Source organism: Eretmochelys imbricata, chromosome 3, assembly GCF_965152235.1.
Source record: "Eretmochelys imbricata isolate rEreImb1 chromosome 3, rEreImb1.hap1, whole genome shotgun sequence".
Classification (NCBI taxonomy): Eukaryota; Metazoa; Chordata; order Testudines; family Cheloniidae; genus Eretmochelys; species Eretmochelys imbricata.
Window position 1 is genome coordinate 197,624,946 of NC_135574.1, and position 18,301 is coordinate 197,643,246.

At 39.5% G+C, this 18,301-nt stretch overlaps 1 protein-coding gene across 1 annotated transcript in view; it reads left to right on the plus strand.

Annotated features, from left to right (window-relative positions):
* KIF16B (kinesin family member 16B) overlaps positions 1-18,301 on the plus strand; it is a 234,811-nt gene that overhangs the window by 201,923 nt on the left and 14,587 nt on the right. Inside the window, exon 25 of the mRNA XM_077812041.1 lies at positions 14,420-14,503. Within this exon, the coding sequence (XP_077668167.1) occupies positions 14,420-14,503 (84 nt within the window). The remainder of the gene's footprint in view (positions 1-14,419; positions 14,504-18,301) is intronic.

An 18,301-nucleotide genomic window follows, 5' to 3' on the forward strand; every position in this document is an offset into this window, starting at 1 on the left:
TTCCCCATCAGTCTCGGAGGGAGGCCATGGACCCTCGCTACACAATGCAAAAAGGGATGAGGGGGCAACTTCTGCTCTCCACTCAGCCTTCCCTGAAAAAGAAATAGACAGATGAAAGTATAGGGAGAGCACTGATGGGGAAGTCAGATGGTTCTAAATTACAGGCATTCCTTCCCCCATCCCCCTACATCTGGGTTTTCTCACTGCTCTTTGATCTACTACTAGAAAGCTCTCTCAGCCCGTCCCAGACCATTTAGAGGATTAGCTCCCTGCCCCACTGCATCAAACAAGGCAGAGAGCTCCTGAGATTTGGGGGTGGGGCCAGGGAAGAAGACAAATGCAACTGCTCTGCTTTGTCTTCTGACCATGATGTGATGTCACCCTTAATGCAGAATGTCTTGTCAGGTGCCTTAAACAAAGCTGTTTAAATAGCCTATGTCAGCCAGTGATCTACGACCACCAGATTCTTAGAAGTGATGGCTGTGGCTATTTTTTATTAGAGTAGCCCATAGGCTTGAATAAATGTATCCTAGTCAGATTTGAACAGTCATGGTTTTTGAATATGTCTTCCAGTGTGTATTAGAATAAAAACTTCCCTTTTGATCAAAACTCATATGTCCCTTATTCCATTCAGGTTAAATAATTTTCTTGTGAATGTTAGTTCATCCAGCGTGAGAGAAACTTTTCTGTCCTCAACTCTCAGATTTGGGCCCTGGGGAACAGTATAGCATTGCCTTCTTTAAACAAATAAGGGTAGCTGAGGAAGAGGACTAATTTCTTAGGCGCTCTGGAGCTGAGAACACCATTTGTTGTTTGTAAATTGGAGAATATTTAGTTTTGTATCAGCAGTGAGATCTCACTTTCACTGTTCTGAGTACGAGGTCTGGATTGCTGTAAAGTAAATACAAAATCAATCAAGTGAATTCTTCATCACCTGTCTCTGCAGCATATAGAAGGCAGTTTTGCCTCCCAAGAATGTCTACCTCTCTACAAAGCCCAAAGCAAAAGGTTACAGTAAAAGTTATTAAAATCTCTGCATGACAAAATCAGTAGACTATAATCTTTTGTGGCTTAATATAAAAATAAAGAGAGAAACGAGATCTCGAGTGAAATATATTGAGGTGTGTCATAAATATAAAGGGAAGGGTAACCATCTTTCTGTATACAGTGCTATAAAATCCCTCCTGGCCAGAGGCAAAACCCTTTCACCTGTAAAGGGTTAAGAAGCCAAGGTAACCAAGCTGGCACCTGACCCAAATGACCAATGAGAGGACAAGATACTTTCAGATCTGGAGGGGGAGGGGGGAACAAAGGGTTGGTCTGTCTGTGTGATGCTTTTGCTGGGAACAGATCAGGAATGCAGCCTTACAACTTCTGTTAAGTTAGTAAGTAATCTAGCTAGAAATGCGTTAGATTTTCTTTTGTTTAATGGCTGAGAAAAGAAGCTGTGCTGAATGGTATGTATATTCCTGTTTTTGTCTCTTTTTGTAACTTAAGGTTTTGCGCATGTTTTGAATCTGATTACCCTGTAAGGTGTTTACCGCCCTGATTTTACAGAGTCCTAGGAGTCAGATTCTGGTGCTTTTCTTGACTCTGCCACAGACTTGCTGTGTGCCCTTGGACAAATCACTTAGAATCTGAGTGATTTAGCACCCATGAAAATTAACAGAAAGTGTCCTACTGACTTCAGTGGGCACTAGAGCAGACTATCTCTGAATGTCGGTTTCAATCTGTAAAATGGACATGAGACCATGAGCAATAAAAGAATCAATCTATGTCTTTAAAAGTCAGTTTCTTCTGTGGAACTATAGATATTATGTACTGATCGTAATTGTCTGGTTAGTCCCTGGTGTCACCACCTGGGTGGAGGTAAGGTTGTTTGCGTGCCTCAGTTGTGTATTTTCATACTGTTTGCATTTCTTTTATGTTTAAACGTAATACTGGATTTCCTAGGTTTGTTACGCTTGTGTTGGAGAGAAATACAATAGCCCTGTAATGTTTTTAAGTATAGGTGTCTGATATGTACTCAACTTTAACTCCAGTTATAATGTAATTTTATGTGGAATAAATAATCATATCATTAACATGAATAGTCAGGCAAACTGTTAACCAACACAAATTTGTTAATGATTTAATATTGTAGGTGTTTTTATTTGCTTATTTAAGTGTGTTTAGTCTCTCTTCTAGTTGTGTTGTCTAACTGAACTCAGATTTCTCAACAATAATGCGTTCTTGTGAGATGGGCTCTGTGTGTGCTGAGGATGAAGTAGCTTGGCAAGGATGTTTTCAAGTGATTATAGCTTTGTGTCGCCTCCTTACCTGGCTGGATTAGCAAATCCTTTACAAATGGGCTGACACCATTACGTTAAATTGACTGTGTAATACTTGTTACTCTAGAATTATTGTAATATATATTGCGCTAGCAATGACTCAGTAGTCATGACGCTTGTGAAATTAACTTATGTCCCAATATTGCCAACCCCAAATGTTCAAATATCAGTCAGGCCCCCCAAAATTATGAAATTGCTTTAAAAATCAGAAGATTTTAAATAAGAAAAATCTTGGGATCTTTTTCTTTGCTTTTAGGCTTTTGAACTTGTAGGGCGCATTTGGGTCACACTTCCAAAGCTGTCTCTGAAACCACGAGGTCTAGAATCTTTATTTTTATATATCTATAGCTATAAAAGTAAAATAAAATAAAATGAATGAGGTGGTGTGACCGGGGTCCTAGGAGGCCGCACTGAGGTTACTCAGTTAAGGCAAACTGCAAAGAATGGGGCAGACAATCCCCAAAGCTGGTGGATATTCTAATGCTTAAGATTTACCAAGCCAGCACAAAACACCTTCTACAATACCTTACTGGTTGCACAGAAGCCAAAACAACACAGTTCCCTTATAGCAACCTAACCTTGGGCTTCCACCCAGACACTCAAGTCAGATATGATGAGGAATCTTATTCATCATATAAGAAAGTTCTGCCAATTCCAGAGGATCAGATACATTACCTCCCAAGTTAATGAATATTTCAGATCTTACCCAAATGCATGCTTACAGCCAATTCTTATTAACTAAACAAAAATTTATTAAAAAAAGAAAAGACAGAGTATTGGTTAAAAGAACAGTATACATATAGACATGAGTACCATTCTGAGATCAGTTTTATAGTAGAGGTGGTGAGCTTTGTAGTTGCAAATAGTTCTTTCAGAATTAGTCCATAGGTTATAGTCCAGTGTTCATATTCAGAGTGATCCAGATTGGACTGGAGATCTCAGTCTTATGACTCAACCTTCCCCTGCACAAAGCATCAAGCAGATCTGAGATAAAAAGGATCAGGACCCAAGGGTTTTTTATACAGTTCCAGGCCTTCTCTTGACAGCTGGGAGTCCTTAGGCGAACAATAGGCAATCATCCAGACTTTGAAGTAGACCCATTTCCTAAGCATCAAGCTATAAGCTAAAAACCTTATTTTTAAATGGTGCTTTAAATTTAGATAGCCTACACATATATTTAAATTTATATTCAATCTTTAAACAGATAATAAAGTTGGCTGCTTCAACACAAGATTAAATACACACCATAAGACCTCATACAACTAATTTCCACAAACCATTAACTCTCATCTGTCTATGCAAAGGTGAAACTCAAAAGATAGTAAAATCTCCAGCTGTTTTCCACCATTTGTAGGTGATCTGCTATATACTTCAAAGAGAAATCACTACAGTGATATCCCTATATTTACAATTCATTTAAATGTTAAGATCTCCTTTTGATCTCTGAATTAGCAGAATACAGCATAGACAGGACCTGTTTGATTACATTGTCAACCTCTAACCACATGTATGTAAACACACAAAAACACAAACATTATCTACCAATATATCCCTAAAGGTTGAATTTGCATCATTTATCGTGCAGGATACTTAACCCTTTCTGGCCATGTGTCACAGTTGGAGATTCTCATATATGTTCATTTGACTCTAGGATCTGAGACCTTAAGAAAAATATTGCAAGACTCATAATAAAGTAGAGAGTCACCAACACGGGTGCCCTCTGTTCCCCACAGTTGCTTGTTCCCCCTTGGCTCCAAACTCCTTCTGCCCCCAAGTGTTTTGCTGAGAGTCCATCTTTTCATAATATAGCTGTACAGCTAGGAGATCTTACTATCTTTTGAGTTTCACTTTTGCATAGACAGATGAGAGTTGATGGTTTGTGGAGATTAGTTGTATGAGGTCTCTTAATCTTGTGTGTACTTAATCTTGTGTTTAAGCAGCCAGCTTTATCATCTGTTTAAAGATTAAACATAAATTTAAATATATGTGCAGGCTATCTACATTTAAAAATAAGGGTTTTAGCTTATAGATTCTTTATTTTGAATGTTTCCTTTTTTATCATTCTAAGCAATGTAGAAAGCTCTTTTATTTCTCTCAATAATAAGCCTAGTTTATTCTAAAGATTTGCTGCTTTATGCCTACAACAAATCAGACTTAGAGAAGTACTGCTTATTTGTTTGCAGGTATATTTCTCCACGACATCTGTTTTTTCAACCTGGGATCTGCCATTAATATTGAGTACTAAGGAATGCAAGTTTGTTCAGCAGAAAGAATTATTCCTGTCCTTTGAGTTTTCATTATTAGCATTTCTCAAAGGCAAGGGTGGCTGAAATTTACAGCATTAGTCAGTCACACAAGAGAAGGAAGTTTCATAAATGCAGCCAGATGTCACTTAGATGAGCTTGTATGCAACAGGCAAATCATTTCTGGATGAACTGTTAAAACTGCTACAGAGAGTTCTTATCTCTGAACTTAAGTGAGGCACCTTAGTCAAATGGTAATATGTTGTGTAAGTGTAGCGCTCCAGGGGCCTCATTATCCTATCCGTTTCAGTGGAGTCAATGGGAACTGAATACACGACTAACAGACTGATCTGATCCTGGTAGTGTATTTGTAATGGGAATATTATGAATTTAAGCCCAAATAATTACCATACTAGGAAAAAACATACAGAGGGCAAGAGTTTCCCCAAGGCTTCCACTAGATCAGTGGTCTCCAAACTGTGGAGCATGCCCCCCTAGGGGAGCACAGAGGAACATTGAGGGGGAGGCACAGCAGGGCCCTGGCCAGTCCCCAAAGGGGGGCAGGGAGGGAGTGCCACCCAGCCCCGTTCTGCAACCCAGCTCTGCTCTGGCTCCGCCCCCAGCCCTGGCCCAGCTGTCAACTTTGTTCCTGGCCCAGGGGGAGTGTGGACACATTCCATAACTGGGAAAGGGGGCGCACGAGCGGAACAATTTGGGCACCACTGCAGTAGATCATACTTCAGGGAGTTGGAGTTTGTCTTCCACCACAATCTTGATGAATAAATATTGGGTTCAGTTCCCAAAACATGGAGGTCTTGCATGACCCAGCAATTTTTGCCTTTTTTCTTAAGAAGAAAAAAATAAAAAGCAACATCGTGCTTAGGAAACTACATACAAAAATGTTAAATGAATGTTACTAAGGTTGCAAAGTCAAGCACTAGAAAACTAGGAAATGTCCGATTCATGGTTGTGGTGAAACCTTAATTCTTGTGAGTGTGAATTATGATAGTCTTTAATTGTAACTCAGTCGCAATTTTTGACAATCATCCCACAATTCAAGTAGGGCCTTACTTATAACTGTATTTCAATATTTAATAAAGGTGAAAACAAGTTTACAAAACCCAAACAAGAAATTGACATTTTGTGAATATTAGCTTTGCATTAATGTTGAGGTTCCCCTTACATTTTTAATAAAAAAAAAAAAGTGTGATTAATAAAATAGAATTATTTTTGCAATTGCATTATTTGTTTAGGCAAAAATATATGTACATACACTTATAAGTGAGGCCTTTTTGAGCTTTGCAAAAAATTAATTGGTATTATAATGGTTATACCCCAACCATAATATTAAAATAGTGTGGTACCACTTATATATTTAAAAAGTCAACTTTTGTTGCAACAAAATTAAAGCAGAAAAGTAATCACGTGACACACAACATACAACACAGGACAAACTTACAATTAAAGACGAATGGCTCCAGAATTGTATTCATAACAATATAAGGCATTAAGAGCTTAATTATTAAAGCAATGCATTTTAGAAAACAGACAAGTAAACAAAGGAGTTAAATAATTAAATAAGCAAATTATTACCTTTTTATTTAAAACTTTTAATAAGAATTGAGAAAAACTCATACTAAGTTATTTGCCCACTTGTTGTATTAAGTCAGTAATTTAAGACATTGTCCATTACTTTATATTACTATTTATTTTAAAAACTCTGCTATATGGAATTAGGGAAAACCCATGATTTTAAATATTAGTCAGTGGTTAGGATTAGAAGCAGAGTGTGCATTTCTGTTGCTTGGCAACCATATCTTCAAGAAAGTTAGTGTTTTCAGGTGCTTCCTCTCTTTCAGCGATGGAGGTTTCTGTAATAACTAGAACTTTTAACTTTTAAAACAGAGAAAATGAACAGAAGGGGGAGGATGGGAGAGCAGCCTAGGAAGGGAGGGAGACCTGAGCTGAGGGAGATTAAGAAACGTTGTTAAGTTATCAAAGTACAGGTGGCAGCAGCATGTTTAGCAAACAGGATATAAAACATTTTTTAACTACTATGTAAAAATATTTGGGAAAGAAGGTTATATTATTTCTCTGAGTGAGAAATGGGGCTCCATGGGTTAAAGCAGTTGGGAACCCAAATCCCTTGTTTTTAATCCTGGTTTTGAGAGGCAAGTGAGGGTTGTTATCTGCTCTTGAAAAACCTGAATTTGTTCTCTGTGTCTGTTGCTTTTGTCTGCCTGCCAAATGGATTGCAGGGTTGCCTTTCTTTGCTTTTGGGACATGGATCAGCGTTCATGTTACACTCCCTGTCAGTACCTGGCCCGAGCCAGGGAAGCTAATGATCCAACCAGCGGACCAAATTTAGTGATGAATCCTGGTCCTATGCCACCTGGGACATGTTGCGCATACATTAAGAAACTACTGTTAATTGTTTCTGGGAAAATCCATGCATGAATGCATAAGTTTTAGGTGTTAACTTGCTCACTGTAGGTTTTTCACCTTGAAATTCTTTTTTATCCACTCTCCTGCGATTAAGTTGCAGCTCCTGTCTCCTACAGTTCTCTGTGAACTGTTCCATTTTTTCCTTTTATCTGATTTACCAATCCGGAGTCTACTTCCCTCTCCTGTGCACTTACTTCTCCTGTTCTGACAGGCACCAGTTTTGGTCTCATAAGAACGGCCATACTGGGTCAGACCAATGGTCCATCTAGCCCAGTATCCAGTCTTCCGACAGTGACCAATGCCATGTGGTTTAAGTTTTACTGGAATCTGGCTCTTACGGTACGGTGGTGGTGGTTCTGGGTCATTCCACGTGTCCCCATTGCAACACCCATTCCAATCATCCCCTGTTTCATCTTTTAATTTTGCGAGGGCCACCATTTCTGTCTCCATTCTTCAGGCACTGTATAAATACCCGAAGTTTGTTGTAGCCCAAAGAGATTTATAACGGGGGACAGCATTTCTCTTTTTTGCAGTTTCTCTACAGCTGTTTCCAGTTTCCTGTTTTGTTCCTGTACTTGCTGTACCATATAATGTCTCTGGACTGCTTGCCACCCTGCTAAGAGAGAGCTTTCCAGGGCTCTCTTACTTCTTTTAACTCTTTTTTTTGTTTTATTTCTGTCACTTGCCCCGCCAATTCCGTGGTGTTTTGTCTTAACCATTTTATAGTCATGGCTATAGTTGGCAATAGTCTACCTTTTTTACTCTTATTGTTATTTTTAAAGCTCAGTCTCTGCCATCACTTTGCATATTCCAGTCCATGATTTTCCACGATCCTTTTTAAAACTCGTATGGACTTCCTTTGCTGGCTACCCAGCGCATCCATACCTCATCAAACTCTGTGGGGATTTGAAGGGAGGGGATAAGGGGAGGGGTTCCCTAGCTTGGCGTTTTCTGCCGTGTTAGATCGCGATTTCTACAGAGGACAGCTCTCCTCCTTACCAGGTGAGCGGTCGGGGTCACCAGTGTTAGTTGTTGGCAGCACGTCTGTTGTGTTGTGCTGGCTCTGCGCAGCTAGCCAGCCCAGCAGACCTCGGCTGAACGGCCCGAAGAGACCATAGAGTCAGTTCAGTGACGAAGGCGCTGGGCCAGATTTATTGTCAATGAAGCACGGGCCTAGCTCCATGGATCAATGTCTGCAATTACATCGCACATGTATGCCTGTTAGAATGGACCAGTTCAGTGAGCGGCGGGACTTTCCGCTCCCCTCTAGGCCGGAAGAGAGTTAGGGCGAGGTATCTCAACATTTATAGATTGAGACAAACAATCTGGGATAAACAATTTAGGTACCACCTTACGTGTTTCGTGACATGTTTGTTACCTCCCCTTGTACCTTTCTCCTGATGTTTCCGACAAATCATCTTGTGCTGACTTGGGGTGTCCTTATGCTGATCTGCTGGAACATGTTTACATATTCAATGTGGTTTAGCAATGCTCCTGGTACTTGTGCCAAGTTCATGTACCAGCAGGCATCTGCTTTTTGACAGGACATGACTTTTGCTCATAGCATAACTTTTGCTGACTTTTGTTCAGGGCTCAAGTCTTGCACCAGGCCATGCTTCAAGCTCTCGCTTCCTACTACACCAGCGGTTCTCAAACTTTTGTACTGGTGACACCTTTCACACAGCAAGTTTCTGAGTGCGACCCCCTCCCCCCCTTATAAATTAAAAACACTTTTTTATGTGTAACACTATTATAAATGCTGGAGGCAAAGTGTGGTTTGGGGTGGAGGCTGACAGCTCGCAACCCCCCCATGTAATAATCTCATGACCCCTATTTTGAGAGCCCCTGTACTACACTACCAAGTGGCTGGTGGGGAACCCAGATCTGTCCTTTGCACTGGGTTTCAGCCCAGATAGCCTATAACATGAAGCCAAGGTCTATCTCTCTTAATCCTTGCTGCAGTTTCCCTGGTCTTCTTCCTACCTTACTGAATTCTTCCCTCTCTGGGTTTGCCATCTTCCAACACCTTCCACTCGGGAGTGACAGTAGTCTTTCTTCCTTGCAGACTTTCTCTGCCCTTGCAATAGTCAACAACCTGGCTATATGCTGGCCCCACCTGCTCCTGCTCAGCCGAGCTTACTCCTAATTAGTGTCCTGCTTCCTGGCTCCTCCTCTAGGTCTACTCAGGGTTTTAATTGGCCTGCCGGACCACCTTAACCCCTACCAACCCAGCATGGGGCAGAGGCCCCATCACATATGCTAACACACATTAAAAGAGCACTGATATACAATCTCCTATCTGATGTTTCCTTGGATTATTTAATTCACCATTTTGTTTGAAGTTCAGCCAGAAGAGCTCTGAGTATTTTAGCTCTTTGCATGTGCATGTGTGTGTAACAAAATTTGTTTCAGGATGATAGTATAATTAAGTATGGTAGGGAAATGCCTCTGCAGTCAAAATAAAAAGTAGAAACCTTGCTCACCACATGTAGGCGCTTCCCCTCAGGAAATCACTCTAAATTACTATTCCTATCAAGCAGGGAATGGGTTTGTTAATTTGCCCTACAGAAAACACATCACCTCCTCAAGCAGCCCAAGAAAATGACAAAACATCCAAACTGTAGAACTGCTGGCAAACATTTTCACCACTGCAGCAAAGGAGGGAAAAAGTCATGCAAGAAGAAACCTAGACCAGTAAGAAATTAGAACACTTGTGCTGCTGTCTTAATGTGTGGCATTGTTTTAAATTATGTTAATGAGAAAAGTTGGTCCTAATAGCTAAGGTGTGACTGCCTGGGAGCTCAGCTGGATGAGAGGGTAAGTGAAAGGTCAGTTGATTTTTCAAAGGAATGATTTTGTATCTGCTCTGGATACTATATACTTTTTTTTACACTTGTTTTAGCTGAGACAGAGATCCATATACATAATCTACCCCCCTCAGACATCCCTGTGCATTGGAGTCGATGAACAAGTGAATTTCAGTGATTGTATAAATATCAGGAGGGTGATAATCTCTGGCAAATGTAATACAATTTGCAGCTGCTTGACAGTTTCTTAAAGGCTTCCCACATTGCCAGTGACAATTTCACTGTATGGATTAAAATGTTGCTACCGTTAGTAGCTCAAATACCAGTAATATTTTTAAAACTTCCTAGTTTCAGATACATTTCCTAGTTTATGCCTGTAGAGACAAATGCTTTTTAACTTTTGAACTGTCAGGTTGCTGAATTGAGTGAAGTTTTCTTTTAATTGATTCTGAACTTCACGTTGAACTACACATCAGAACCGAAGCTGCTTGTACAAAATTATGGCTTGGTATGTTCGTATTCCTGGGCTTTTTCTTTTTTTGTTATAACAGTCACCATTCTGATATAGGAATTGCTGTCGTGTGTTTATACATCACATATTTAGTAGAACCTCTTACAATTAATGATTTTTTCCCCACAAAAATGCAAAAGATCCTCCCCTTTTTACCATAATCGGTTGCACAAATTATGGCACCTGTAAGAAGACCACTACCAGCAATATATAAGCATTATATACTCTACCACATAATTACAAAGAATGTTTACAGTTCTTCATAATTGTTAACAAATTTGTTTCCACTTGTGTAATCTAAGAAAAGGGTTTCTAGCCCTCATGATTGCAAAGATGACCTTCAGAATGTGAATTGGATATTAACTGATGGCTTGATATCTGCCTGAGTCTGCAGCCAGTCTGAAACATGAGTTCTAAGTGGTTTGAATGTCTCCCTTTTGTTTCAGTGGGCTGTTGGTAATGAAGACTGGCACTGTTTCTGCTAAGCTTATAAGCAGTAAATGTCAATATTGATTACCTTTCAACAGTAACTTCCAATGCTTTTCATTGTAGAAGTTACTGTTGAAATGTAATCAATATTAACGTTCACTGCCTATCATTTTAGCAGGAACATCAAGTTAATATGCATGCTTTTGTGTGTCATTGTTGGCTGTTTTGACAGATATTGAGGTGGAGTGGGATAATTAATGGCTTTCAAGAATTGCTGTAGTGGGGAAGAAAAAATTCACATACATCCCTTCCAAATTTAACCCTTTCCCCAAAAGTGGAAGGGAGGAAATGTTGTATGTGCTCCCTAGTACCAAAAGCTTGCCACCTGGAAACCACAAACCAAAACCATCTCCCACATCATCTTGGGGAGAAAAAAGCACCAGCTGTTCCCTACCCAAATGCCAAAACCTCCAGCTGTCACTTACCTGGATGCCAAAGCCTCCAGGTAGCTCATACGGTGAGGTTACTAGTTGTTAGTATACCGACACAGCTATGACAAGTGTTTGCAACACATTTAAAATCTGGGTCAATGTAAAATAAAATCGAGTTTAATATCAAAATAAATTAATAAAACAGTGTTGTACTGAATGACCTGGATTAGAGGGATGGTGAATGGGGTAGGATGGTCAGTGCTGCATAATTTAGATCTAGTTTCAGAGTAACAGCTGTGTTAGTCTGTATTCGCAAAAAGAAAAGGAGTACTTGTGGTACCTTAGAGATTAACCAATTTATTTGAGCATAAGCTTTCGTGAGCTACAGCTCACTTCATATCCGATGATGTGAGCTGTAGCTCACGAAAGCTTATGCTCAAATAAATTGGTTAGTCTCTAAGGTGCCACAAGTACTCCTTTTCTTTTTGCGAATTTAGATCTAGTGTGCCTTTTAGGATGCAAGGTCCTCACAGTATGTCATTTGTATACTAAAGATAGGCCTGAGCCTCAGTGTTCTGATCTGGATCCAGATTCTGACACATACCCTTTTCCCCAAGTTCCAGGTGTTCAGATCCTAGCTTTTGGACAGCCATGAAATTCTGATCTGAGTCATGTTTCATATTGTGAATCTCCAAAAATTTCAGAGTGGATTTGTTTGGCTGAGGCCCATCTCCAATATATTGAATTCATCATTGCTTGCCTGGTTGCAAAGATTTGTATGGCACAGTGATTCCAGAGCTATGCAATGGTTAAACTGGGCGAGTCTCTAAGGTACCCTTGTCTACTTTAGCCTGATCAAGATGATCTTAGAGAACCTAATGGCTCCATAGAAGTCAACAGAGATTTTTCTCCTAAAATAGGTTCTGAAAGCTTATGCGTTACAAAACCATTTTTAGGATTGCTGTCCATCCCACACTTTGGTGGAATAATGCTGCTTTTCCTCAGTCAGTCCTATATCCAGCAAGATTATTAAATCTCAAATAGAATTTAGGTAGGGAAAACCCCCCTGCATGGAGCCAATACAATATGTTCTGACTTTACAGGACAGATCTTGAAAGTGGCAACCCTAACCTTTATATTTGTGTAAACTCACTTTATTTAGAAAGAAACAATCCCCAAACATACAGCGAAATATGTTTAAAAAAAATAAAGCATATATTTATATTTGTCTGACCATTATACCTAGTGGTCACATAATGCAGTGATGCCTAATACAGCATAACTTCTTCAGGGGTGAGATTTTGCTGTCCACCAATATCGCTGTATAGATTAACTAAAAAAAAGTGATTAATACAATGAGAATTATTACCAAGGACATAATTGCTTTTATACAATTTTAGGCAACATGCTGCTAATTCTCTAAGCATTTGGAAGCAAGTAGATGAAAAGAAAATGATGGGGGAAACCCGAGGAATATAATTTTGAGGAAAAAGAGGTTGATGTAGTAAAGAGACTCTCCACTACTGCTCCCGGTGCACCACTTCAGATTACTCACTTGAAGATGTCTAGACAGGAACTAAATGTAACATCTCTAAATTATCCAGGTCGGGTTTAACAAGAGAATAGGGTTGAAGAATTATTGCTGAAAAACTGGAGATAGCTGAAGAACTCCTCTACATTGAGTGTTTATGTTCAAAGGCAAAAATAAAGCTTGTAATTTAATGTACTGTGCTTCTGCGTATTGTACACAAGCATAAACTCCTTACAGCCCTAAAATATACTTATATACTAGGCAACATTTCTTTTATTTTGTTCTCTCTTGACATCCTCAGGCAGCCAATTTGAATTTGTGCGGAAAGAGGCAATTGCTTTTGGAAGTGCCCCACTCTGAACAAAAAGAAAAGGAGTACTTGTGGCACCTTAGAGACTAACAAGCTAACAAGACTAACAAGCTGTCACTCACGAAAGCTTATGCTCAAATAAATTTGTTAGTCTCTAAGGTGCTACAAGTACTCCTGTTCTTTTTGAGGGTACAGACTAACACGGCTGCTACTCTGAAACCACTCTGAACACTGACTCTAACAATGTGCGGTTGCGTGTTTGTGTTTCAGTGATTTCCTCATTTGACATGGTCATTGATACAGTAAAGATATCTTTCACTGCCATCCCTGCAGACTGCACTTAAGCTTTAAGAGTAATGGTGGTTTTTTTCCTCCTTTGCATCATTACCAGAAATAAGACTTTATGGGCCAAATTACCCTTTCCATGACACTTGTGTAAACCTATTGTGTGTAACCTATTCTGTGAGTCTGAACAGATATAACTGATGGACTGGAAATTAACAATTGCATTTCATGCACAAGAAGGGAATAGAATCCCATTCACTCTCTCTCAGCTGAGCTGGCTTCTGCAGTTCCTACAGAATTAAAAAGTAGTGACGTAACCAGATATAATTCTGAACATCTACATGGAGTGCACCTATTGCATAGGTAACAGACATCTTTATATAGTCATTTTTGAGAATAAAACTATGCTGTTGGTAGTTTTCATTTTCAGTGTGATACATAAGCTTTTACCTTATTCACGTGGATTCTGTCTGGTTACTCTAAAGTTAGCCTGATCATTCAGTAAAATACCCTGATCATAGGTTAACTTGTCTTTATGCTCACCTGCGGTGACTTTTAGTATCAAGCTTCCACTAACCTAGGGTCACCTGAAGCCCAGCATAACTATCTGCAGAGCATGCATTCAGTAAAAGCTCTTAGATTTAATGATGGAAACAATATAGCTATCATAAACAAAAGCAAATGAAATAGATGGTAACACAATCAGAGATAAGCTTACAATGATTTTAACAGATGATTCTGATCTTTAAAATCTACAAAATTCCTGAGCAGTTCATATTCTCTTCTTTGCAGCTAGTGTAATATGCAGATTCAGTTTGCAAACTTTTGATTTTTATGTTGGTAGATGGAGACATTCAGATTCCTGTATTTGCTTTGCCGTTATTCACTTGTGACAGTAGAATTGTATTGTTTTAGTACAGATTGCATTATATTAACATCAGTAGAACGGCATAATGGGGTTGGACCTAATGACACATACTGTAACTTGTGAATATTTGTCATTTTCCTCTCTCTGATCGCTTTGTGTTTTAAAGAGAATTTTTTTCAGTTTAGCTTATCATTTACAGTACCAATTAATTATCTTACATCTGTTACAGCTTGCAACTTTAGAATTCCCTCCAAAGAAGCTGTTCGGAAACAAGGATGAAAGAGTGATCGCGGAACGGCGGAGTCACTTAGAGGTAATGGTAATTTTTTAACAAACTTTTGAGAATGTATTTAGACAGAGTTCTGTCTGTCTGACCAATAGGAACCATTCCCATATGGCAGAAGTTAAATAGACTATTTGTAAGGGTGAAGTTACTTGCTGCTTCATTTACCACAGGAGATGGCCGCAGTAGATTGCAAAGTAATGAAACATGCTTATCAAAAAAATCCTTCTTGTCTTAAAAAAAAGGCATCTTTAGTTTTGTTCATAGGAGGTATAATTTATTTAAGGAGGAAAAGGTGGTGGATGAGGTGAAGTAAGCGTTCAGTGTAGACAGATGGTCTCTACACAGCGTAAGATTTTAAAGAAGATTGCCTACTATAAACTCAGTTCATTAGTTGAAGATTTGCAATATTTTATCTTAATTACTGTATCGGAATATCTGGGGATGAAGAGGCAAGCACTCTTTAGGCTTCATTGAGCTTTATTTGTAATCTAACTTGTTTTGAGTTTACTTTGTTTCCTCTCTGAGCTAGTATTAGAATTAAGTTTGATTGTAGCATAGCAATGTTTCTGATACTTTTCATTTCCTCTTGTTGTGGTGTGCATACAGTACACAGTTCCAACTGCCAAATCCTTCTAGCTATTTTACAGGGCACCTGTGAGGATTATGTATTTCATCAATAACTCATTCATCATTATAGTATAGCGTATTTGGGCGGGGGGGGCGAGGGGGGAGACACCAGATTTTGTACTAATGTACACCACTCTGCAACCCTGTCATAGCTAATGGGGTTGCACAGGGATGGATGCAAGTCAGTACAGAGTTGGAACCATTACATTTACGTTTAAATGACAATAAGTGCTGTTTAAACAGAACAAAAAGAAAACAAAGAAAATTGTATCCTACTCTGAACCTTCTGATTCTTATTTTTAATAAATCTTTTTCTACATACCACAGCATTTTGTGAAACACAAACATCTCTTTCCACTGACTTTTGAAGGGCTACTACCCAACAATCCAGTTTCAAAATGTAATGTGTTTCCTGGTTTAGGTTCTTCTAGAGTAGTTTTAAATGTTTTTCATATTATTAAATCTATGGTTATATTCCATTCTCCATGCTGGAATTAGCTTCCATATTTTGTGGCCCACACAGTAACTTAATCTCTTGCCTTTGTTTATTTTATTGCAATATTTATACATGTACATCTAAATATTCTAACTGCTGTTTAAAATGATGGGTTTTGATCTGAGTTATATAGCATTTATAACTTTAGATATACTCATACAAATAGTCTCTAACATTTTAATTTATTAGTTAAATTAAGCCATTTAAACCTTGTTTATTAGCTACATATAGTTCAGCTATCATAATATCTGGACACTATTTACGTAAATAAATACACTATTTCCCTGTACATACTGTACGTATTCCCACATTACTCAGTAATCCCCAGCAAGAAAGAACCCAATCTAGCGATACTGAAGAAGCCGATGTCTAACGGGATACTAATACCCACTGTCAGGAAAAGCCTGATCAAAGATTTGTGGTAACACACTGTAAAAGTGCAATATGTTGGATTACCAATGACAGTGTAGTCTGAAGCTTTGCCCCTGCTACTGACAGGGCTTTGCTGTTGCCTCCTCTGGCTGCTGTGCTGTGAACTAACACTTGAGGTACCTCCGCTTACTGCAGCTACCTTGGCAGAACAGAGTGACAGAGGCTGTTTTAGCAATAACTGGCTCCAAGATCAGTAAGGCTTTTTTAATAATCACAGCAACTTGAATTAGACCTGGAAGCAAACTGGCAGTGAGGAACATGTTGGTGTAATGTACTATCAACTACCAATTCTCTAAAAGCATTGGCTTCTATACTTTACACTAGTTGAAACTTTCATGTGGTCTTCAAGATTAACCCCAGATAGAGAACATTTCAGTAGCCGCACCGGAAGGTGAATAATGAATGGATGGCCATGGCAAATGATGCATTACTTTGGTCAGCTGAACATAAAACTAGGCATTTCTGGCAAGGAAATGCAACGAAACTGAAGACTGACTACAGTATCTTGATGATCAACAGATATATGCCTCCAGTTGCTCATGCCATCAATCATCAGCTTCTCCTTATCCATATTCACTCTAATAGACAGCTGGCTTTCATCCACCTCCATACATCTGCTGCAGCCAGGGAGAGCAAGGAAATAACAATGCCTGAATCCAATGAAGAAGAATCCTAGAGTTGGTAGTCTTCAACATATTGATGACATTGCATCTCATAATACGTCACGATCTCCTCTTGAGCCTTGGGAGATGATGCACATCAAAACATTTATATGACCTTATCTTGTCATTTGATATAAGTAATCTAGAGTTAATATGACCGTCTCATAAACAAACTAGGGAAATAAAACCTAGATAGAGCTACTATAAGGTGGATGCATAACTGGTTGGAAAATCATTCCCAGAGAGTAGTTATCAGAGGTTCACAGTCATGCTGGAAGGGCATAACGAGTGGGGTCCTGCAGGAATCAGTTCTGGGTCAGGTTCTGTTCAATATCTTCATCAATGATTTAGATAATGGCATACAGAATACACTTATAAAGTTTGTTGATCATACCAAGCTGGGAGGGGTTGCAAGTGCTTTGGAGGATAGGATTAAAATTCAAAATGATCAGGACAAACTGGAGAAATGGTCTGAAGTAAATAGGATGGAATTCAGTAAGGACAAATGCAAAGTACTCCACTTAGGAAGGACCAATCAGTTGCACACATACAAAATGGGAAATGACTACCTAGGAAGGAGTACTGCGGAAACGGATCTGGGGGTCTTAGTGGATCACAAGCTAAATATGAGTCAACAGGGTAACCCTGTTGCAAAAAAAGCAAACATCATTCTGGGATGTATTAGCAGGAGTGTTGAAAGCAAGACATGAGAAGTAATTCTTCCGCTCTACTCCGTGCTGATTAGGCCTCAGCTGGATTACTGTGTCCAGTTCTGGGTGCCACGTTTCAGGAAAGATGTGGACAAATTGGAGAAAGTCCAGAGAAGAGCAACCAAAATGATTAAAGGTCTAGAAAACATGACCTATGAGGGAAAATTGAAAAAATTGGGTCTCTTTAGTCTGGAAAAGAGAAGACTGAGGGGGGACATGATAACAGTTTTCAAGTACATAAAAGGTTGTTACAAGGAGGAGGGAGAAAAAATGTTCTTCTTAACCTCTGAAGATAGGACAAGAGGCAATGAGCTTAAATTGCAGCAAGGGCGGTTTAGGTTGGACATTAGGAAAAACTTTCTAACTGTTGGTGGTTAAGCACTGGAATAAATTGCCTAGGGAGGGTGTGGAATCTCCATCATTGGGGATTTTTAAGAGCAGGTTGGACAAACACCTGTCAGGGATGCTAGATAATACTTAGTCCTGCCTTGAGTGCAGGGGGCTGGACTAGATGACCTCTTGAGGTCCCTTCCCAGTCCTATGATTCTAATGAAAGATTTTTAGAAGAGAGATTGAATTGTCTCCCTGAAAAACATAAATGTTATGTTCTTTTCAGAGTCTCTATACTGAGTTTATTGGATACAGCCACAACTGTGTGTTACACCATAACAATGTTCCGCATGAATATTGAACTTGGATTTTTCAAGGTCATATGCCAGAGGTGGGCAAACTATGGCCTGCGGGACTGTTGTGCCCGGCCCCTGAGCTCCTGGCCCCTCCCCTGCTGTTCCCCCTTGCTCCACTGGCGCAATGCTCTGGGCGGTGGGGCTGCGAGCTCCTTGGGCAGCGCAGCTGCAGAGTCCGGCCTGACCCAGTGCTCTGTGCTGCGTGGCATGGC